The 25,353-nt window shown below is 37.7% G+C and overlaps 1 protein-coding gene across 1 annotated transcript in view; it reads right to left on the bottom strand.

Annotated features, from left to right (window-relative positions):
• msh4 (mutS homolog 4) overlaps nt 1-24,742 on the bottom strand; it is a 29,576-nt gene extending 4,834 nt beyond the window's left edge. The window contains exons 1-18 of the mRNA XM_052153268.1: nt 24,548-24,742; nt 24,326-24,420; nt 18,647-18,932; nt 12,915-13,070; nt 12,566-12,729; nt 12,381-12,491; nt 12,085-12,200; nt 11,834-12,007; nt 11,316-11,445; nt 11,186-11,228; nt 7,684-7,751; nt 7,354-7,428; nt 7,040-7,104; nt 3,328-3,497; nt 2,107-2,243; nt 1,600-1,703; nt 1,373-1,497; nt 553-753 (exon numbers count right to left, since the gene is read on the bottom strand). Of these exons, the coding sequence (XP_052009228.1) occupies nt 553-753; nt 1,373-1,497; nt 1,600-1,703; nt 2,107-2,243; nt 3,328-3,497; nt 7,040-7,104; nt 7,354-7,428; nt 7,684-7,751; nt 11,186-11,228; nt 11,316-11,445; nt 11,834-12,007; nt 12,085-12,200; nt 12,381-12,491; nt 12,566-12,729; nt 12,915-13,070; nt 18,647-18,914 (2,107 nt within the window). The 5' untranslated portion in view covers nt 18,915-18,932; nt 24,326-24,420; nt 24,548-24,742. The remainder of the gene's footprint in view (nt 1-552; nt 754-1,372; nt 1,498-1,599; nt 1,704-2,106; nt 2,244-3,327; nt 3,498-7,039; nt 7,105-7,353; nt 7,429-7,683; nt 7,752-11,185; nt 11,229-11,315; nt 11,446-11,833; nt 12,008-12,084; nt 12,201-12,380; nt 12,492-12,565; nt 12,730-12,914; nt 13,071-18,646; nt 18,933-24,325; nt 24,421-24,547) is intronic.
• Nucleotides 24,743-25,353: the final 611 nt, after the last annotated feature.

Here is a 25,353-nt window from a genome sequence, read left to right as displayed (position 1 = left end):
AAGATATGTTATAATATGTAAATGTAAATAGTATGAGTTCCAGGTATTTAAATCTAAACACAGTCTAGTCCCATTGGTAGTCACCACATTGTGTCGCTCCACATCTGAATAAAGTGAAACCTTTCTGAACTTTGTTAAGTTACTGGGCTCGCCACCTCAGGTTGCTTTGTCACTGTAAATTAGACATGCACCTAATTTTCAAAACCCCACCCAACAAATGTACCATTGTAATCAGAGATAGAGCAAGAGAGCTGCAGCACAATAGCAAAACAGTGAAAAAGCATTCTAGCATGAAAAACTAACAACTTGTTTGAAGCTGAATATTAAATGATCTACTTCAACAACTACAATCTTAGCTCCCGGCTTCTTATTTTCAGTATGTGCTGTCAAGATAACACACAATGATTGATGGGTGTGGAAGTGCCTTTAATTCTACTGATTAGCTCAACAAACAAGCTGACATTGTCACATTTTTTGTATCATTACATTAAAATCGCTTCAATAACATTTAAACAGCATTAACTAGCAGATAAAAATAGCCACTCTGTGTACCTATCTGAGCCATTATCTGGCAGAGGGCCACCTGTTTGAGGTAGGTGGATTTGCCACTCATGTTGGGGCCTGTTATGATGACAAAATTGCTTCCCTCAGATATGTAGCTGTTGTTGGAGATGGGTTGTTGCCCAGAAATGCGCTCCAGGATGGGGTGGCGACCCTGCTTTATCGCCAATGTATCAGTGAACTCAGGACGCACTGCAGGAAGCAAATAATGTAATCAGAGTTAGGTATTATTAGTATTAGAATATTTAAAATTGTCAAAATAAGGGGGCCTGGGTAGCTCTGAGAGTAAAGACGCTGACAACCACCCCTGGAGTTGCAAGTTCAAATCCAGGGGGTGCCGAGTGACTCCAGCCAGGTCTCCTAAGCAAGCAAATTGGCCCAGTTGCTAGGGAGGGTAGAGTCACATGGGGTGACCTTCTCACGGTCACTATAATGTGGTTCTCGCTCTCGGTGGGGCATGTGGTGAGTTGTGAGTGGATGCCACAGAGAATAGCGTGAAGCCTCTACCCGCGCTATGTCTCCACGGTAATGTGCTCAACAAGCCACGTGATAAGATGCACGGATTGACGATCTCAGACGCGGAGGCAACTGAGATTCGTCCTCCCCACCGGGATTGAGGCGCCACCAAGAGGACTTAGAACGCATTGGGAATTGGGCATTCCAAATTGGGGAGAAAAGGGGAGATACATTTTTTTTTTTTGTCTAAATAAGGACAAAAAAAAACATTTAAAGTCCTCACAGTAAAAATTTTAAAATAAGTAAATACTAATAATAAAAAATGTATAAAAGTTATATATTGCTTAAACATTACCATAGTCTGAGACAGTGCAAGCATGAGCCAAAGAGAGCAACATGTCCAGCAGAGAAACAGCATCAGACAGTTTGTACAGGCAGTGGATATGTTCATAGACCTCACTCAATGACCTGGACACCACCCTGCAGTGTACACACATACTGTCAATGGCACATTGGCAAAATATATATTTTTCACACACAAGTCATTTTAAAGAAGTCAAACTTCCTCTGCTCTATACTCACATATAAGACATGTGGAAAATCTCCTTCAAAGCCTCCTCACAGTGATCATTCATTTTCATGAGGTCTACAGTGGTGAAGCCATAGTTGCTCTTCTGCTTGCTCACCTAAAGTGTTTAAAGAGTCCACACTTAGTCCATCACCAAACACTTGCTAACAACCAACCGAATAAACCAGCCTTTAGTGGAGGTAGTTGCTCTTTTTCGTTTTCAATTGTGATTAAAACATTTTCCCCCCGACACAAGAGATACAAGTTCAAAATAGAATGGCATAAAATAATATTTACCAGTCTAAAAGTTCAATAAATCTATATTTACTGGACTGCATCGTTATCACATAATTTAGATTTGTTGATTATTATATTATTATAGTTTGTATCGTACATTAATATATAGTAGATTCAGTAGGTAATATAGGATATGTTACATTAAATAAACTTTATCAGATTTAATTAAATATGCTAAGTTCATATTCAATAAAAGTTTGATGTGGTTAATATTTTTCACTCACTTTGATGAACACGTCTGGTAACTTCCCCCCAGGTAAAACCCCACCCTCCAGCCTCAGCTGTATAAAGAAGCCACGAACACTGCTGTAACTTGTCCGGAGGGGTAGGCTGTACTTTTCACCAAGCTGATTCACCAATCCTGATCAGAAACAGAACAATAAAACAATAGCCGCTTTTCCACCATCGGGAACCCGAAGTTCTCGACACAGTTAGCTAACCTTACTCAGCCATTCTCAACCTTGCTGGTGGAATGGCTTTAGGACGTGCCAACTCATGATTGTCAATTTGCCAATGCAACTTATAGCACTTTTAGTTGTTTCTAGCTTGCCATGTTCGCTAACATTTGGCTGAAGTTAATAAAAATTCAATAAAACAATATGTATGTTTGGTGTATATTCATGATTTTATGATGATGGTTTAACTAGTAATTTAGCATATATTTATTTTTCTACATCCCTTTTCATCAGGGAAGTAGATTACTAGTTCAATAAAACTCAATTTATAAATATATATTCATATAATATTTTCATATAATACTTATATTATAATTTGTTAATAAATATTCTTTATAGCTAGTCTGAAAACTTGTATCATTGTGTTCGTGTTCGGTGGCATACACAAGCCGTCACAGCACATGATAGTAAATCTCTTGCCTTTTTCTCTTTGCACACTTTTTTGTGACATGAGATGTGTTTTTCCTGTGTATTAGCAGAGTAAAACCAAGAAAAAAGCAGTCCTAAAAACTGGAACATGTGATCATCCTCAATAGAGCACTCGCTCCAATGTATATCTCTCAAGCCGCAGTCAAAAGACAGATCTGTTATGTACGTTTTACTAATTTCACCACATCACAGTGGAAAAAGAAACTCTAACCATGCCAGCTGGCCCAGAACAGTATGATTTTGTGACAAGAACTTGTTCGCCCCAAAGGTGGATAAGCGGCTAATATTATTAATTATTATAACTAACATATAATATCTGAGTAATAACAAGCTATATGGGCTGCATGCATTTAATAGCAGTAGTGCTTTTTACAAGAATCCCTTGTATTTAAAGAAAAAAAGAAATTACAGTAATGTTTTACTATGTTCAAAAGGACAACATGTATTGTTGCAGAAAATGTTACCTAAGTTAAATCCCAGATTGTGGTTTTGTCTCTCTATATCATGGACAATTTCACATATTTCATATGTTTCCATAGTCCACAGAGTTCAGGAGCTCACCTGCTATGTCATCTACTACCTCTGTGTAGGCTCGCCGAGCAATGTCTAAGAACTCGTTGACGTTGGGCCGCACAGCATAGCACTTCTGTGTGCGCATGTTCAGACTGCCTTTCATGTAGCTGGTGTCATCATTAATCATTGATTTTATCTGGTCCAGAATGCTTTTAAATCTAAACCAACACAAATTAAAAACATTAGGGCTGGGGAAAAAAAAATAGATTATGTTACAAATCGTGATTCTTGAGCCAAATGATTTTAAAATCGTCTCCTTGATGAAAAATCTATTTATATACAGTATCTCACAAAAGTGAGTACAACCCTCACATTTTTTTAAATATTTGATTATATCTTTTCATGTGACAACACTGAAGAAATGACACTTCGCTACAATGTAAAATAGTGAGTGTACAGCTTGTATAACAGTGTAAATTTGCTGTCCCCTCAAAATAACTCAACACACCGCCATTAATGTCTAAACCGCTGGCAACAAAAGTGAGTACACCCCTAAGTGAAAATGTCCAAATTGGGCCCAATTAGCCATTTTCCCTGCCCGGTGTCATGTGACTCATTAGAGTTACAAGGTCTCAGGTGTGAATGGGGAGCAGGTGTGTTAAATTTGGTGTCATCGCGCTCACACTCCCTCAAACTGGTCACTGGAAGTTCAACATGGCACCTCATGGCAAAGAACTCTCTGAGGATCTGAAAAAAGAATTGTTGCTCTACATAAAGATGGCCTAGGCTATAAGAAGATTGCCAAGACACTGACACTGAGTTGCAGCACGGTGGCCAAGACCATACAGAGGTTTAACAGGACAGGTTCCACTCAGAACAGGCATCGCCATGGTCGACCAAAGAAGTTGAGTGCACGTGCTCAGCGTCATATCCAGAGGTTATCTTTGGGAAATACACGTATGAGTGCTGAAGCCTGCAGAGGTTGAAAGGGGGGGGGGGGAGGGGGGGGGCAGCCTGTCAGTGCTCGGACCATACGCCGCACACTGCATCAAATTGGTCTGCATGGCTGTCATCCCAGAAGGAAGCCTCTTCTAAAGATGATGCACAAGAAAACCAGCAAACAGTTTGCTGAACACAAGAAGACTAAGGACATAGCTTACTGGAACCATGTCCTGTGCTCTGATGAGTCCAAGATAAACTTATTTGGTTCAGATGGTGTCAAGCGTGTGTGGCCGAAACCAGGTGAGGAGTACAAAGTCAAGTGTGTCTTGCCTACAGTCAAGCATGGTGGTGGGAGTGTCATGGTCTGGTGCTGCATGAGTGCTGCCGGCACTGGGGAGCTACAGTTCATTGAGGGAACCATGAATGCCAACATGTACTGTGACATACTGAAGCAGAGCATGATCCCCTCCCTTCGGAGACTGGGCCGCAGGGCAGTATTCCAGCATGATAACGACCCCAAACACACCTCCAAGACGACCACTGCCTTGCTAAAGAAGCATGCAATGTATTTCTGAGATAAAAATCTGGATGGCCAATAATTTTCTCTGTTTAAATAGTGACAAGACCAAGGTGATGTTGCTTGGCACGCATCATCAGCTTCGTAATGCTAGTCCGACACCATTGGTTTTTGATGACTGTGTTCTGGAGTTTCAGGGAAAACTGAAGAATCTTGGTGTAATCTTTGATTCTTCTTTGATGTTTGAACCTCATGTGCAAAATACAGTCAGGACATCATTCTTTTATCTCAGAAACATTGCTAAGTTGCGTCCGATGCTATCCTTTTCTGAAGCTGAAAAGTTGATCAATACATTTGTATTTTCATGCATCGATTACTGTAACGCACTCCTTCCTGAGGGTTTCAAAGTCTACCTTAAATAAACTGGAGTATGTCCAAAACTCGGCAGCCAGGGTTTTAATTCTGACTAAAACAGGTGAACATATTACCGCAGTCTTGGATTCCTTGCACTGGCTCCCTGTTAAGTATCGGGTCGACTTTAAAGATTTCATGCATACATATAAAGCACTTCTTGGTTTAACACTAATTAATTATACTCCGAAGCGTAACCTTCGTTCGTCTCAGCATGGCCTTTTAGTAGTCCCTCAAACACGCATGTGCTCAATGGGTGATAGGGAACTCTAAAATTACACTCCTTGACTGTGGAATTGACATTTGTGAGTCAAAGTGTCTTAAAATGTTCAAATCTTGCCTAAAAACAAATTTTTTCATGTCAGCTTTCAGTTGATATTTTTATTTATACTGTATATATATATATATATATATATATATATATATATATATATATATATATATGTATGTGTGTGTGTGTGTTTGATTACCTTTTATTGTATATGTGTGTATTTTGTTTTTACTTATGTAAAGCACTTTGGGAAGCCACTTTAAAGGTCAGCTATACAAAATAGAAGTTTATTATTAAAAAGTCATAATTTTGATAATAGCCTATGGTAATTAATGTTATATTTTATATTCTAAAATAACTACATTTGTTTGATAAGTAAAAATTATATATACTGTAGTATATTTCAATTTGTTGAATACAAATGGACATAATGCAGCATTATACATGGGTTCCTTATAGTCACCTAGCTCAGACAACATACTGACTGGTCCATTGGTAGTTTTAAATTGATAGATGCACATCCCTTTTACCTGCCAATTATTTATTACAGAGTAAAAACAATTGTAATTTCAGACACAACTGTTCTTCAACAGACATTTCTTTCTGAGAAAAAGGATTTAAAGAGTTATCTTTTTTTATTATCCCATTTTCTCCCAATTTGGAATGCACAATTCCCACTACTTAGTAGGTCCTGGTTGTGACACGGTTACTCACCTCAATCCGGGTGGTGGAGGACAAGTCTCAGTTGCCTCCGTTTCTGAGACAGTAAATCCGCGCATCTTATCACATAGCTCGATGTGCATGACACCGCGGAGACTCCCAGCATGTGGAGGCTCATGCTTCTCTCCGCAATCCACGCACAACTTACCACGCACCCCATTGAGAGAGAGAACCACTAATCATGACCAAGAGGAGCTTACCCAATGTGAGGTTTCCTCACATAGGAGACTTTGCTGGAGTCACTCAGCACACCCTTGATTCGAACTCACAAACTCCAGGGGTGGTAGTCAGCATCAGCACTCACAGAGCTACCCATGCCCCCTTTTTATAAAGCTTTTATATCAAAACATCAAATCGCAATACTTACAGAATCGTAATATAGCATTACATATTGAATTAGCTAGGAAATATCATTGGAATATTGAATCAGGAGTTCTGTGGCAATTCCCTGCTCTAAAAATAATTTAATAAAGTGGTAATATCTGATGGTGTATATATATATATATATATATATATATATACACACACACACACACACACACGTTATATATACGTATAAGTATGTTTTAGTTCACAAAACCGCATGCACATTTAGTTTTCATTTCTTTCTATAAAAATACATTTGGGGAAAAAAAATAAAAATAATTCTCAATTATCTGCAAACCCCCTAGCACCTTTTTGCGACCCCCTGGGGGTCCCCTGACCACAATTGGAAAAACCCCTAATCTAGAGTCTCATGTATGTTATTACTGTATACACATTTCTTTCTGTGCATTATGGAAGAACAAGCTCATGTTTCATGCTTAACTAAATAAGGTCAGTGTAAGATGCTAGCACATGCAAATATAGTTCACAGAGCTGAATATAGTAACAGTTAGGGAGTGTGTAAAAGTTATTACCTACTGTCTTCAAGCGAGGTATAATATGCTTGCAACAGGGCGGTTTTGGAGTGTTTCAACAGGCCCTAAACAGGTAAAAATTCACTTAATACATGTATATGTTAATACTGCATGTGACTCAGTATTCATTCTCTAGCAAGTCAGAAAATCCAAATGTTACAGTACACAATCATTACATACAGCTAGAATTATATAGAAATATGAAATTATTATTTAACTCACTTAAAATGACCAAAATGATTAAAAAATAAATAATCTTTCATTATCAAAGTTTGACAGTTATTTTTAGAAATGTAGACATGTATAGTTGTAACCTTCAGTGACGGGACCAGTTCTAGAGTGTGCTTCAGCTGGATTACTTGTGTTATTTTTGCTTCAGCCACTGATACCTACATGGCAAACCATAATAAATTTGACTTTCTTCAGTACGAATTACAATTTTTATAAGTCACAAAATGCAACAATGATTTAAAAAGTGATTCTGAAGATGAAAAGCTTGAATTTACAAGCCATATACAAGCTATGAATAGCTGATGTTCCTACACTATCACACCTGTTACTTAACTAGTCACTTATCACTCTCAATTCTCAACAAAGATATTACAATCTAAGTTGAATTTTAAAAATGTGTTTTATTTGCCTACCGTCTCTTGCTTTGGGACCTGAATAAGAGCAGACAGAAGCTCATCTATATCCAGGAAGTGTGCAGTGGCTGTAAAGTCAACCACAACATCAGTAACATCCCACCATGATGTGGTGCTAGCCAAACATTTGGGAACCTGTTTAATATTAATATATAATGATTGTGAGTGAAATTTCACACAGGTGTGGTGTAATTACACTTTCAGTGTAGACAAAGTCAATTTGGATAAAAGCAAAATTCTCAATGAAAATTAATTTATACGCAATCATGCCAAACTGCAGCCTAAATCAAAAGGGTGAAACAAGAAAAACAGCCTGAACTAAAGTCTCGAATCTGAGATATTGTCACAGACTGTGCCTCCCCTGACTGTCTGTCTCATCTGAGTGTCATGCCTGTGTTTGGCTGTTTCTCATTTGGAAAGCTTGGAAAGTATACTGCGTGTCCTCCTTTAAACAAGCCTTGTTTAAATGAGACGGTCTTCGTAGGACAAACAAAAACGGAAAGTAACATGGTTACTATGACAGCATGCCACTCTTTAACAAGCACGAGTGTGTAACGATGTGTAATTGACAAAGGCAATGATGAAGACGATTTGTAGGACCCAAGTGCAAATTTATTGCCAAAACGATGATAATACAAGAAAACCCTATCTATACCTGTGAACATGAACTAAACACGTAGACTAAACTAGACATAAACTGGAAACAGGAACTTGAAACTAGACTATGAACAGGACATAACTAGAGTTACTTTACACAAACTAACATCAATACTAGACAAGAGACAAAGGCAAACATGAGGGCTTAAATACATGGACATGGGAAAACATAAGCCAATGAAAAAACAGAACACTAAACAAGATAACAACGCAATGAACTAGAACCAATGACAAACTAGAACTGATAACAAAGTAATCAAACAATGAACCAATGAAAGCAAGACACATGAACACGGAGGGAAAACAGGACATAACATGACTGGGGAACATTTTTGGAGAGTTAGAATTATGTAAAGAGAAAAGAAAATAGATTTTACAGGTGTACTTTTAGTCTAATACTTTATTTTAATTATATATTAATATAATTATACATATTATATACTCTGCACCCATATACTGATGTACTTCAACTTGTGAATTAACATTACTTGTGTTTGAACATCATATTTACGGACAAATTGGCAACATTTTTGTAGGTTGTGAGTGCCCACCATGGACACACCTCATGCATCCTCCGAATTCCCGTGAAAGAAGGTCGCATTCGAAGTGTCCTACTAGCTTTTCTGAAACGAGACAGCCTCGATGACGTATGCAGCCCACAAATGTGACCTTCGGAGGATGCAGCCTTCAAAATGAGACACAGCCTCTGTCTGTGTTTTCCCTCATGTCTTTCAGGTGCTGCCAGTGGGTGATTGGCATTTACGTGGGAACACTGAGTGCACAGCTCATCAGCGGACTGACAGCACCTGTCCCTTGTTATTTACCTCCTTATTTTAACCCTCCTCCTGTTTCTTGTCTTTGCTGAATTCTTTTGTTTGTCTGCGTGTGCTGCTGGTCTGTTTCCACTATCTATTGATCAGCTATGAGATTGTTTGGTCGGTTCTAGTACCATTACTCATTCAGTTTTTGGTTCCCCTTTTTCTCAATAGAGAGAGTTTTTGTTTGTATTTTGCCTTCGTTTAATAAAGCACATTTTTATTTTCCATCTCTGCATTTGGGTCCTTTATTTCTGCAACACAAATGTGACAGAGATATATATATACACACACACACACACACACACACACACACACACACACACAGTGCATCTGGAAAGTATTCACAACATTTCACTTTTTCCACATTGTGTTATGTTACAGCCTTATTCAAAATTGATTAAATTCATTATTTTCCTCAAAATTCTACAAACAAGACCCCATAATGACACCGTGAAAGAAGTTAGTTTGAAATCTTTGCAAATGTATTAAATTTAAAAAACGAGAAAAAATTTAAAAAATTAAAAAAAAAAAATCACATGCACATAAGTATTCACAGCCTTTGCTCAATACTTTTTTGAAGCACCTTTGGCATCAATTACAGCCTCAAGTCTTTTTGTGTATGATGCTACAAGCTTGGCACACCTATTTTTGGGCAGTTTCTCGCATTCTTCTTTGCAGGACCTCTCAAGTTCCATCAGGTTGGATGGAGAGCGTCGGTGCACAGCCAATTCAGATCTCTCCAGAGATGTTCAATCGGGTTCAAGTCTGGGCTCTGGGTGGGCCACTCAAGGACATTCACAGAGTTGTCCCGTAGCCACTCCTTTGTTACCTTGGCTGTGTGCTTGGGGTCGTTGTCCTGTTGGAAGATGAACCTTCGCCCCAGTCTGAGGTCCAGAGCGCTCTGGAGCAGGTTTTCATCAAGGATGTTTCTGTACATTGCTGCATTCATCTTTCCCTCGATCCTGACTAGTCTCCTAGTTCCTGCCACTGAAAAACATCCCCATAGCATGATGCTGCCACCACCATGCTTCACTGTAGGGATGGTATTGGCCAGGTGATGAGCAGTGCCTGGTTTCCTCCAGACATGATGCTTGCCATTCAGGCCAAAGAGTTCAATCTTTGTTTCATCAGACCAGAGAATTTTGTTTCTCATGGTCTGAGAGTCCTTCAGGTGCCTTTTGGCAAACTCCAGGCGGGCTGTCATGTGCCAACTGAGGAGTGACTTCTGTCTTACCACTCTACCATACAGGCCTGATTGGTGTAGTGCTGCAGAGATGGTTGTTCTTCTGGAAGATTCTCCTCTCTCCACAGATAAATGCTGGAGCTCTGTCAGAGTGACCATCGGGTTTCTCGGCCATCTCCCTGACTAAGGCCCTTCTCCCCCCGATCGCTCAGTTTTGCCAGACAGCCAGCTCTAGGAAGAGTCCTGGTGCTTCCAACCTTCAATGCTGCAGAAATTTTCTGAAGCCTTCCCCAGATCTGTGCCTCAATACAATCCTGTCTCGGAGGTCTACAGACAATTCCTTGGACTTCATGGCTTGGTTTGTGCTCTGACATGCACTGTTAACTGTGGGACCTTCTATAGACAGGTGTGTGCCTTTCCAAATCATGTCCAATCAACTGAATTTACCACAGGTGGACTCCAATCAAGTTGTAGAAACATCTCAAGGATGATCAGTGGAAACAGGATGGACCTGAACTCAATTTTGAGTGTCATGGCAAAGGATGTGAATAATTATGTACATGTGATTTTTTTGTTTTTTATTTGTAATAAATTAGCAAAAATTTCAAACAAACTTCTTTCACATTGTCATTATGGGGTATTGTTTGAAGAATTTTGAGGAAAATAATGAATTTAATCAATTTTGGAATAAGGCTGTAACATAACAAAATGTGGAGAAAGTGAAACACTGTGAATACTTTCCGGATGCACTGTGTGTGTGTGTGTGTGTGTGTGTGTGTGTGTGTGTGTGTGTGTGTGTATATATATATATATATATATATATATATATATATATATATTTCACCTTTCTTCAAACCAAAGAAGAGCTCCTCATTCTGTAAAAGCTCCTGGAAATGGATTAAAGAGTATATTATATAAGTAATGACTGAACAATTGAGTGAAGCTGCTGAAAGATTAACATAATGGTTGATCACCTGTATGGTGTCCAGACGAGAGTTAATAGTGTCCACATCCAGCAGGGGTTCAAGAATATTGCAGCGTAGCCTCCGCTCCCCACCAGCAGTCTTAGTGTAGTTTAAGACCCCAAATAGAGTGTGCCCACTTCTGCATATAACAGCATCTTGTTACTGCCATTTATATACACATAATTTGGGAGTAGTTTCTATTTACAAAATTTAAGCACAGCTTTAAAAGCAGAATAAATGGTATTGTCACTTATAACCCCCACTTGGAACCTGTGTATCTTTTTACATTCTCTGGAATAGATTTACATACAGTATGCTAAAATGTGTTCAACAGAGCTGAGAGTACTACACTCTTATTAGTAGATAAAAGCATATCAAACTAGTCCAAATATTTAATGAGATAAAATAATAATACTTATGTTTATGAATGATGGCGTTCCAGCTCTATTGAAATTTGTGAAGCTTTCTGTGGATTTCATTATAACTTCAGAAAAGGAATGTGTTTTGTCTTCTACATGTCCTCTAACCTGTGATCTCTGTTGTTCACTACTAGTTCCAAATTGCTGGCTGACACTGCGTCAATCATTGTAGTCTGCTCGCTGCCTGTAAAGGTCACTTTCAAGGACTTAGGAGCAAATACTGAGTTCTGAACAAACTCAAAGTATTTTAGTAGGGCAGCTGCAGATGCCAGGCAGTAGTATCTAGACAGAGAACATGTTTTATTTCATCAATCCTTGAAAACCCAAGTTAACTAAAAGAAAAGGACAGTAGAGCTTACTTGGTTTGCACCTCCATCAGAACAGTGCTAAATTCAGGGACACAGAGCTGCTCTATATATTCTAGGCCCTTCTTCTCATTGAAGTGCTTTCTTAGAACAGCAGTGAACGAGACTGACTGCATAGATAGCAAAAGTAGATATTATGCAATTGGGTGGAAAAGAAGCAGCTGAAATTTTGGAACAGAATAAGATTTGCTGGCTTTGTGAAAATATAGTTAATTTACTGACAGCACACTGTGAGCTGCTCAGCCCTATAAGGCAGATAGAGGCTGTAAACAAGAAAGAGTGAATGATACCGGGAAGGTCTCGGTGATGAGCTTGTAGAGTTTGGTTCCTTGTCCTTTCACACTAGCAGTGTCTGGCATTAAAATCTCAACAGGCATCAAGTTATGCAGCTTGGTAATTACCTGTATTAACACACAACATCATGTCTCAGTTTTACAAAGGGCTTAATTCTTTGTCAAACACCATTGTGTCTTACCTTGGCATAAGTTCCAGTGTCTGCAAACTGTGAAAGCACCAGCTCTGGGCATTTCATGTTGATACTGGCCATGCCAATCTCCCCCCGAGCTAAACCACGACCCTCAACCACAGCCACTATCACAGAGGCGCCATGTGACAGTGATGCTGATGAAGATGTCGTCACTATATAAAAAGAGAGACACTGTGAGCTAACAGATAATATAGTACATTCATTCTATGCAAAGAGTTGTTATTCTATATTATTCTTCAATAATATTAACAATAAAATATTTTTCTAGTTCCACAAAGGATCCTCAGGACAACATAGTATATCAGTCCAGGAAAATATGGGTTAGGTAGTTTCATACTGTTAATGTCTCTCTGAGGGGTTCGGCCATGGTGTGTGAGTGCAGGTGTGGTCCTCAGACGTGGAGTGCTGAAGCTCCTGGACAGGACAGTCAGAGCAGATGAACCCACAGAAGAGCTGATTCTGTTTGCTCCTCTTATATTTAGCTGGCATTGAGCTGAAAAGAAAGAGCAGGTCTAGAGATCAACCAATAATGATATCTAGAGAACAGGGTGGGCGAAGACGGATATAATGCTAGCAAATAAGATGCACACAAAATTGCTTAAATTAAATATAGACTTATTTTCTGAACAATATTTAATTTCAATTATTTACTCAAAATATTTAAATGATTCTTGAGATAAGGGACAAAACATGTCCTACAGAAAAAGGTCCTCTTTGAGTAAAACAATAGTAATAATAATAATAATAATAATAATAATAATAATAATAATAATAATAATAATAACTGAAAAAGTTTAATCAAAAGTAAATGTATATCCTCAGGGCATTTATTACTTATATTTTTTAATAATTTCATTAGAATTGTTTTAAATGCATGCTCTATACTTGGAAGCACATGTAATTTAATCTGTCCTCAGCAATGTTAAACTGCCAAACAAAGTGTTTAAAATTGCTACAAATTCCTAAATATAAATATAAAATGAAAGGTAGGGATCTGTAAGATAACAAACAATACATAAATTAAACCTTAAATTATATTTTTCATTAAAAAAAACTCTATCAAAGATGTGTCCTCACATATATAATCCTGAATAAATCAGACAATGTCATGGTCAGATATTACTCTGAGTACCCCTTTCCCACATCCTGCTCAAGGTGGATGCAATAGTAGGACATGTTGTCTGGTAAGTTTCATATTTATTTAATAAAAAAAAAAATAGTGTATAGTATCTATGGTCACAGCTTCAACATGTCAACTCCATTCCCATTATGATAATTTCTGTTAGAATTGTATGATAAATCTTGGCATTTTAGTTCATGTTATAGAGGCAGCTATAACAAACAAAAATATTAAATGGCTCCAGAGTACATTACATGGTTAAGATGGAAAAATATTATTAAAATAATATTATGAAATATAATGAGTAGTGAATAGCAATCAGAATAGTGCGATTTCTTTACAAAAACAATTTAGAATGTATTTTATCACTTAACTCCTAAGTTATGAAGTTGGGGAGTTGTAACACAAAGGTTTTGGGTTCCCTTCTCCCATCCCAGCACTCAAAAATCTATTCTAAAATCAAATCAAAGTAAACTATTTAAAAATCAAATACAATTATTATTAAAGAAACAGAAAAGTAGCAAAGGCTTCAGGAGGGGGGCAAGGCCAAAACAACTAACAAAAGAACAAATATTAGTGGGAAGTCAAATCTAACTAAGAAAATGCAAATAAACAACATACATTTACCCTAGCTCCCTCACTAAACACAGGAGAAAATACAAGAATAAACAAAATGGCACCCACCTCCCTACAACTTCCATATAATTTTACTATTTACAATAAGGAATATATAACAACACAAATTGAGTTTAAATGAATGAGATCTCCCTCAGTTATCAAGAGAAACAAGTTACCAACATCACAATAACTTGCAACTACAACTATTAACTGCTACAACAATGTGCAGCAATACATGCACACCAACAACCATATGGAAATGAGGGAAGGGAAGCTCCTTTCAGAAGAGATCTGCCTGGGCTTTATCCTGCTTCCCTCTCCCCATCAACCAATCCTGACAGAGGAGTGATTGGTAATCATAATTGCAGACACCTGGATATTGAGCAACCTGCAAGGGAGAGAGAGAAAGAGAGGGAGAGACAACAAAAGAAAAACAGCACAAAGGAGGCTAAATCTCATTAGCAATAAGGTCAAAGCCATACATACGCAGATGTAATTAAACAAACAAATGATCGCAAATAAAAATACACTTAAAATATGTCCAGGGATGTAACAAAGTTAATAAATATACATTTTCAGAAAAAAAGCATTTTTGAGACTTTTGTCTGCAAATATATATATTTCAAACAAATTTAGTATTAATAAATAAAAACTAAGGTTTAAAACATGTTTTGTCCTTTATCTCAAGAACCAGTGATTTGTGAATATAGTTTTTTATTAATTGACAAAGTTGACAAAGTTGGAACTGACACAATGGAGAGCTAATGTTGTGTTCATATACAATGCGAAGCAAGCGTTTCGCACGGCACGATTACATACAAAGCAATGCAAAGATGCGAATAGATGCGAATTAGCGACAGTTGAAAATTAAAAAAATCTGCATGATGTGTTGTTGTGAAAGCCAATCAGCATTGAGATTGTCCGGATGTCACTGACGTACTGATGTAGTATCAGAAGACATCTGAAAAAATGTATAAATAAATTGTTGTAGTGGTGTGTGGCCACCAGGAATTTTATGACACAACGTCATACATGTACAGAGACCGGACGAAAAAAGACATCGCTTGGAGGAAAGTGAGAGAGGAAGTTGGACTACCTGGTAAGTTCTGAAAATATGTGCATCTACTTGATTCCAGCTACTGGCTGTACTTTACTCTGAACCAAGTCGTAGAAGCCCCTCCTCCTGTCCTTTTCTGGAAGAGAAGGGGGAATACTCGTGGGTTCGCGTTACTCGCACGAACGCAAGTTTAAACACACTTTTATAATCCAGCAGTTGAACTTGCGTGAGCACTGCAAGGTGAACATTTTCTTTGCATTGTATGTGAACGCACCTATTAACTGGCAAAGTCAAATGCAATTTTCGGCCAATGCTGATAATTTAAAAATGACCTAAAATCAGCAAATTAATCACCTTGACAGCAATATCGGCATCTCACTAGGCAGCTCTACAGTTAATTCAATTGATTATGAACTGAAAATGTATTATTGCACCTAAAAAAAAATAGCACAGCTTTTGGTAACACTTTAGAATAACACATTAAGTACACTGCAAAAACTGATTTTCAAGACAAGTACTTTTGTCTTGTTTTCTTGTCAAATGATCTAAACATTCTTAAAACCTGATTTATTTACTTGTCAAACTAAATGGCATAAGATATTATGTCTCCTTTTAAGAGAACTCTGACAAAATTAAGTAAATTTTAGACTTAAACAAGACAAAAAAAATCTGCCAATGGTGCAAGAAAAATAAACTATTTTTTTCCTTTTAATTACGTTTCTTTCTCTTACCCCATTAGCAAACAGTTTTTTCTTGTTTTAACCACTTATTTGGTTAGATTTCCTTCAAAAGACTTAAAATCTTAAGTTTGCTTGTCAAGTAAATAAATCATGTTTTAAGTATGTTTAGATAGTTTTACTGGAAATCAAGACAAAAATACTTACAGTAATAATTTTTACAGTGTACTTTAACAAATAATATTGCATTATATAATGCTTAACAAATCATTTGTCCATGTACATTCTGTACCTACATTAACTACAGCTCTCTTATGCATTGTATTACATGTTAATTGCCTATTAATATAAGTTATAATAAAGCATGATTTTCGTGCACGGAAAAATTCGGGTTTTTGAAATTTCAGGTCAAAAATGTAATATGCATCTAGGATTTGACACTTTATAAATGCTAAATATGCTTCTCATGTAAAACACATATCTGCTGGCCGTGAGCCCTGGTTTCATTTGTGTCACATGAGCCATCAAAGAACCACTCGCTCAAGTGATCATTGCTGTGCTATCCAATCTCTGGTGCAAAAAGATTGGTGTGTATCCGCCAACCTCTGCGTGCTCCAGAGGCACAAAAAAATCCAAAAATTAACCAGGCTTCACGTGATGTCACGGTGCAGACCACAAAACTTTGTGACCCATTTGAATTCTACTGAGAAAAGTACTGAGTTTAACTTTAAAAGAGTCAGATGGAGCGAGACAAACCTTTTAAATGGCTAGACAGCCCCGACATTAGAAACAGCACTGACAAGGAAAAAAGAGACAACACTGTTCCATGCACCAACATTAATTACAAGGCTTTACAGATCACCCTAACTAAAATGTATCACAGTGAAATATAACAGAAATTGTATAGTTTTATATTAAATTAAATGGTGGTATCTGTTAGTATTTGTATTTGTTTCTAAATGCGTTTAGGCTATTATTTTTTGTAACAAATTCTTTAGTGTATTTTTAGAAAGTCTAGCTAATTTTAACACAGTAATGTTATGGCATTTAATGCCACTGTAACAACGGAAGAAGAGGTAAATATAAAGGCAAGTGCAATGTCGAGATTCCTAGAAATGTGTAGTATATTTTATGTTTTAATCGCTGTTTGATATTAGAAAACAAACTGGCTATAAAGATACTGATGAAAGAAAAACAATATCTTTAAAGCAACTAGGAAACAAAATTTTTCGCTAGAAGCACAGTCCCAACTCATTAAAACTGATGTAATTTTTGTGCCACCAAACAGAATAGCAAAATTAAACGTTGTTTTCGAAACAGTTTTCTAAATACGTTAGTTGAGCAATGTTGTTGGGGCAGATCTAAGCAGGTGGCTCTTATACACAGGAATTTTCAAAGCAGCAGAGAGAAAGAATACAAGTTACATACATCAGCTTGAAAGTGGTCTACTCACGGGTAGAGAATATTATTAATATCAGCATCACTGTTAACCAACCCTATAGAAATAAAGTGTTAATTAAATTAAGTTAGTTTGGATTGATCTTCCTTCAGCACATTGAAGTAAAGAACTGTTGAATTCAAAACATTCCAGATGCTTAGATGATAAAAAGAAGAAAAATAAAATAGGCCTATATCAAATGTAAACATGAAACAACGTTGAATATTAATAAATTGTAAATAAATACAAAAGTAATAAATCTTTAGCACCGTCTACACCGGACACAAGCGTCACATAATGTCAAAAGCATACACACCGATCAGCCACAACATTAAAACCACCAGCCTAATATTGTGTAGGTCCCTCTCATGCTGCCAAAACAGCACCAACCCGCACCTCATTATAGCATTCTAAGATGATATTCTTCTCACCACAATAGCACAGAGCGGTTATCTGAGTTACTGTAGACTTTGTCAGTTTGAACCAGTCTGCTGACCTCTCTCATCAACAAGACATTTCCATCAGTAAAACTGCCCCTCGCTGGATGTTTTTTGTTTCTGGTACCATTCTGAGTAAATTCTAGTTACTCTTGTGTGTGAAAATCCCAGGAGATCAGCAGTTATAGAAATACTCAAATCAGCCCGTCTTGCACCATTAATCATTCCACGCTCCAAATCACTGAGATCACATTTTTCCCCATTCTGATGGATGATGTGAACATTAACTGAAGCTCCTGACCCATATCTGCATGTTTTTATGCACTGCACTGCTGCCACACGATTGGCTGATTAGATAATCGCATGGATAATCATGGTTGGTGCCAGACAGGCTGGTTTGAGTATTTCTGTAACTGCTGACACGTGCAGTGTAGACAGCCTCAAGCCGTTGTGGCACGTCAGTGGGCACCCCTGATGTAGACAGGGTGTGAGTGTTTGGACCGTATATGTCAGCCACCACTGAAGACCATTTTTGACCCAGGAACAACCCCTGTAAAAAGTGTTACCCGTTTTTAATGGGAAGTCTTTATCACAGTTTTTGGCTAAACAGCAATCATTACACTAGCTTAGAATTGTGCTTGATCTTTTCCTACTTAAGTTAATTTATTGTATTTAGATCTTAGCTTCTTATGTCATGTGTAATTGCTGTCAGATTCAGTCACCTCCAACTGGTGTTGTGTCAGTGAACACAGATGACTGAGCACCAGTATCAGTTGCAGCAGTTGATCCAAGACACAGACTGTTCCTGACATCATCTGATCCATGTGAGATCTGAAGGACAGAAGATGACAGAGGATCTTGCCGCTGTCTACACATGACCTGACCGTAGATGGTCGGGAGACTTGATACATGTGGGGTTACAGAAGTGCTGCTTGGCCCGGGCTCTGAACTTGAACCCGGTGTCACTTCCTCTGTGCTGCTACACAACATCTGTTCCCCTTCACAGAGCTTTATAAAATAAAGAAGAAAACAAAAAACCAAAATGAGAGCTTTGTTATTGTCAAATTACAATGAATAAAATTTGAGAATTAGAGAATAACAACAAAAAATATATATAATAATAATAAAATAATTTATGGGGCAAAAAAGAAATCACAGCTAAGTGAACATATTGGTAATACATAATTTCACTAATTTGACTAGAGTGGATTTTGCCATATTTTCTGGGTGATATACACTACACTGGAAAATGTAACTGGAATTTTTTTTTATAAAACATTCCAGGTGTTTCTTCATTTTTTCTTTTCCCTTTCTGTAATCACAATGTTTTAAACAAAACATGCTTTAAATTTGATGCATCCTGTTGGCATCCGGTTCTGGGGCCGGTTGCACCAGCTATACGTAAGTTTCAACTTAGCCTAGTTGTGGCGTAAATGGGCACCAAGTCACAATTAAGCACTTCTAAATATTTGAGCGCTGCAAAATTAAACTTAGGCAGGCCGTAACCCTGCGTATGAACTAAATATTTGCGGAAGCCTCAGACCAGACATAACGGATGGAATAAAAAAGCAGACTGATATTCTATCAATGAGCTCATGTTTTGCATGACAGACATCAATCGTTTCGTCATACATTATGATGCTGACATTTGAGAGAGAGAGAGAGAGAGAGAGAGAGACACAGGCTCTGTGTTTCCCCCTGGAACACACCACATGACCAGGCCTGAAGCCCCCTCGCCTTCTCATCCACGTGAACAGCAGCAGCAGCAGCAGCCGGGCAGCCGGAGCTACGCTGAAGCAGCCAGCAGATCACTGACCCACTGCAGCCCCAGCACACCCTACAGCCAGCCGGCCTCATCGCCATCCAGAGACCTCACAAACATCCAGCACATGCTGACCATGCTGTGCTCACATCTCATGGGTTAGTGACTCACAAAAAAAAAAAAAAGGAAAATGAAAATGTATGTATAAGTGTGTGTGTGTGTGTGTGTGTGAGTGTGTTTTATTTCTACTTATTTTAAATCAGATTCTCAGAAATCTAATATTTATTATTCTTGAAAAAAAAAAAAAGTATGGATGTGTATGCATGTGTATGTGTTTATTTTATACTCATTTTATATCAGATTTTTAGAAACCTCATATTATTTATTCTTCTTGAAAGAGGAAAGAGAGGAAAAAAAGAGAAAAAACGATGTATATGTGTGTGTGTGTGTGTGTGTGTATGTATATATATATGTATATATATATATATATATATATATATATATATATATATATATATATATATATATATATATATATATATATATATATATATATATATATGTCTATATGTGTATATGTGTGTATGTATGTATATGTATGTATATATGTATGGATATATATATGTATATGTAATATGAATATGATATCTTTGTATATTTATTTGACCTAATTTATACATTTAACTTATTTTCTTGGATCATAATATTTAATATATTCTTCTTGATTTGTCAATTCAGTATACTGATGTCTGTCTTGTTTTGAAATAACAAATGTGATTATCTAATGAGCTCATATTCCCTGAAAGTCACGTGTTGGAATATTCAAGGACTGAGGTCCTCTGTTTTTGGTATCAAGAGCCAACATTCGGACTTTAAAAAAAGAAATCGAGAACTCTGACATTATAATACTACAGGAAACATGGAATGTTAGAGATTTGTCCACTGGCTGTCCAGTTGGATTTAGGGAAATAGTCCTACCATCGACAAAACTAAGAGGGGTGACTCAGGGCAGAGAGTCAGGGGGGGAATGCTAATATGGTATAGAGCACACCTCATAAACTCAATCACAGCTATACAAATCGGAAAATTTAACATTTGGCTAAAAATCCAAAAAGACATTGTCTCCACAGACCGTCACATTTTCTTGTGTGCTATATACCTTCCCCCAGCTGAGTCCCCCTATTACAGTGAAGAAACCTTCTCCATCCTGCAGGAGGAGATCTGCCATTTCCAGACTAAAGGGAATGTGTTAATGTGTGGCGATCTAAATGCCAGAACTGGAAATGAACCAGAATTTGTCAACACACAGGGAGACAAATATATCACAAACACCAGCCACGCTCTGCCCTCATACCACCTAAGAAACAATTATGACAAATTAACAAACAAAAGTGGGAAAAGCCTACTAGAGCTCTGTCAATCACTGGGCCTGTATATAGTGAACGGCCGTATACGGTTGGTTGTTACACCTTTAATTCCTTCTTGGGCAACAGTACTGTGGATTACTTCGTTACAGACATTGACCCAGTGCATCTCAGGGCATTCACAGTCAGTCCTCAAACACCTCAGTCAGACCACTGTAAAATTACACTATATTTAAGACGAACTCATAGCAATGAATCACACAGACAGCCCTCTGATTTACTGAAGCTGCAACAACCCTACAAGTGGACAAATAACAGCACAGAAAATTATCAAAATGCAATAGAAAGTCAAACGATCAAATTATTATTGGACAAATTCATAATGAACACATATTCACAAAATAAATTAGGCATAAATCTGGCACTTAGCGACATTACCAAAATATTCAACAATCAGCATCCATGTGCAATTTGAAAAAGAAATCATCAAAAAGGAAACCAAAAAACACCAAAGAAATGTGGTTTGACAGTGAGTGCAAAAATATCCGAACAACAGTACGAAATCTTTCAAATCAAAAACACAGAGATCCTGACAATGAAGAACACACAGAACAATTATTTCAAGAAATGGAGGAGTCAATAAACACCAGTAACTTCTGGAACAATTGGAACTCTCTCTATAGGCCACAACAGGAAGAACTGGCCATTCAAAACGGGAACATATGGAGGACACACTTTGAAAATCTGTACAAAACAACTGAAACAAATCCTGCTCGAAATGAATTAAAAACCCAATTAGAAATCCTGAAAGAAAAAATTAAAGACAATCAGAACCCCCTGGATTTCCCAATCACAGTAAATGAGCTTACAGATAGACTGCATGCTTTAAAACCCAACAAGGCATGTGGCATTGATGGAATATTAAACGAAATGATCAAATACACCAACGACAAATTCAAAACCGCAATAACCAAATTATTCAACTTTGTTTTGAAAGTAGGATATTTCCCCGACACCTGGAACCAAGGCCTAATTACACCAATATTTAAACAAGGAGACAAATATGAGCCAAACAATTAAAGAGGCATATGTGTCAATAGCAACCTGGGGAAAATATTCTGTTCGATTATTAACATAAGATTGCAGAACTTTCTCAAAACCCACAAAATTCTGGACAAAAGTCAAATTGGATTTCTGCCCAAACACAGAACGTCGGACCACATTTACACTCTTCACACGATCATTGATAAACATGTATACCAAAATAAATCCAAAGTCTTCTCTTGCTGTATTGACTTTGAGAAGGCTTTCGACTCGATCTGGCACAAAGGACTCTTCCTAAAACTACTGGAAAATGGGATTGGAGGGAAAACATTTGATTTGATAAGCACCATGTATAAAAACAATACATGTGCTGTAAAAATAGGAAATAAGCGAACAGAATTTTTCCCCCAACAACGAGGAGTCAGACAAGGTTGCCCATTGAGCCCCACTCTATTTAACATATATATAAACGAATTAGCCAAAGCCTTAAATAAGTCCACTGCCCCCGGCCCAACCCTGACACAATCAGAAGTTAAATGTCTCCTCTTTGCAGATGATCTAGTCATTCTGTCAAAAACAAAAGAGGGACTACAGCAGCTCCTCGATGTCGTAGAGACATTCAGTCAAGCAAGGGCTCTCAAAATTAACCTCGCAAAAACTAAAATAATGATTTTTCAAAATAGATCCAGGTGTAGGGAAAATAAATACATCTTTAGAGCAGGAAACCAAGTCCTCCAACACACCCACGAATCAGAATTTCCGCTAGAAAAAAATGGTGCCGGTCAAAGTGACCGGCAGAGGTTTCGTTTTACGGACATTTTGATGATATGCCGGTCAAATATATCGCCTCTTAATTAGTCAAGTTGAGGAAAACTGGAGGCAGTCTATGTAACTTAAAAAATGACATAATCAGGCCGTATAGAATGCAACATATTATTATTAGCTTAACTTTCAAATAGACGAAAAAAAAACATGAACGTCCGATTGGCGTCAATCAACGGCAATTGTTTTTTTACTGTGGTTTCACACACATTCACTTTTTGAAACATTGAGGCACGGATGTACCTAATACAAATAAATAAAACATCTCCAGTTAACTAGCAGATCATTCATTTAGTCCGTTATTAAATAAGAGATCTAGCGCTAAAATCTGTTGTTTTTGAAATCAAGCTGAGCGCTCGTGTCCGCTGCTATCAGTTGCATGGACGACGCGCTGCGCGAGTTGCGCAATCTTCACTAGGACGCGCGTTTTAATCTATCGCCGTTGCGGAGACTCTCTATTAATTCCGGTGAAATCACAAAATAAAATGCACACAAACGTGTCCCTGCTTGATACACCATGCACTGATGAACATAGGCTATTCAGTTTTGATACTAGAGAAAAAAAACTGCACGAATGCGCGGATTAGAAGCACTGATCTATCTATAATGAGATGTTCCTGATTCACCATCGTCTGGCCTCTGAAAAAAGCTTTTAAAGCTAGTCTGCCTGGGCCTGGCCATATTTGAAACGTCTCACTCAATCATTCGTTGTTTAGGTCTATATTGCAGCAGTTTTAGGCGTGCGCTTTTGAAATGCAGCATGCGATGTTGTTTCATAACTTTCAAACGATAGAGCCTGTTCCTTTATAACATAGCAAGAGATCGGTGTATTTTTGCTTTATACATTTTAGGCTTATTCTCAAATTCAGATTGTGTTAGGGGGACGGGATTATTAGGCAATTTTAATCGGACAATTTGACCGGAGAGATTTAATTTTGTCGGACATTTAATTTTTTTACCGGCCAATGTCCGGTAATTACCGGACAACGGAAACCCTGCCACGAATACACATATCTGGGGCTAAAACTGAGTTCGACAGGGAACTTTAATCTGGCTGTGAATGAACTGAATGCAAAAGCAATGAGGGTCTTCTACATGATCAAAAATACTATTCGACATGAAATTCCAATTCAAACCTGGCTAAAAATCCTACAAGCAATAATTGAACCCATTGCTCTGTATGGCAGCGAGATATGGGGACCTCTAAAAACCCAAGATTTTTCAAAATGGGAAAAAGAGGAAATCGAAACTCTGCATACCCAAATTTGTAAAAGCATCCTAAAAGTAAACAGAGCGACACCAAACAACTCTTGCAGAGCTGAATTAGGACAATACCCCCTATTGATCAATATCCAAAAAGAGCTGTGAAATTCTACCAGCACCTGAAGCACAGTGACCCGAGCTCTTACCAGGCCGAAGCCCTGCGGTGTCAGGAGCAGAACCGGCCCCGGAGCGCACTCTCACAGCTGATGCTCAAACTACAGCCAGAGCAGCACAGCACTATCTGGCCCAACCAAATTATAAAATTACAAAAACTAAATTACATTACCTATTGGAAAGATGCTACTAAATCACAAAAAAAGATGGAACTCTATTTAAACCTGAAAAGAGATTATAAACCAGCAGAATACCTGAGCTGTGTAAAAGAGCATAAAGTGAGAAAGACCCTGACCAGATACAGGCTGAGTGCCCACTGTCTGGCTGTAGAGAGAGGACGGCACCGGCAGAGGTGGCAGCCGAGAGAGCAGAGACTGTGTTCTCTGTGCTCTCAGAGAGAGGTGGAGACAGAAGAACACTTCCTCATACACTGTGATCACTATCACAGCATTAGATCGGACTATTTCACTAGATTCCATCAACTAGAACCAAATTTTATGGCATTACCAAATTCAGATAAATTAAATTATATTTTGGGAGAAAACTCCAGCTCAATCATAACAGCAGCAAAGTATGTAACAGCCTGCCACAAACTACGAGAGTCAGCCAGTGGACAAAACTAAGGTCTGAATGTTGGTTCAAAAGTTTTTTTTTTGTTGTTTTTTTTATATATATATATATATAAATGTATTCATGCATTTGTTCACTGATTAATTTTATTGATTATTTGTTCATTGCCTATGTAATGGCCAATGCTTTGGCAATACTGTACAAGTCATGCCAATAAAGCTCATTTGAATTTAATTGAATTGAATTGAGAGAGAGAGAGAGAGAGAGAGAGAGAGAGAGAGAGAGAGAGAGAGAGAGAGCGTTTTAAGCGGCTCTTCAGCATGTAACCGTTCTAACGGTGCAGTTTTCCGGGTGCGTCACCCGGTGTCTAGTGTCAACACATTCAATATATATATAGGATAGTCAAATGAATAAATGTCTGTTTTTTTTGTTTTTGTTGCAACCCTACCCAGGTGTCAGAGTTTGATCAGAGCAATCAGTGTTTCTGAAA

Source organism: Xyrauchen texanus, chromosome 22, assembly GCF_025860055.1.
Source record: "Xyrauchen texanus isolate HMW12.3.18 chromosome 22, RBS_HiC_50CHRs, whole genome shotgun sequence".
NCBI lineage: Eukaryota > Metazoa > Chordata > Actinopteri > Cypriniformes > Catostomidae > Xyrauchen > Xyrauchen texanus.
Note: the sequence above shows the minus strand (reverse complement) of the source record. Positions and strands in the feature narration are given on the sequence as shown.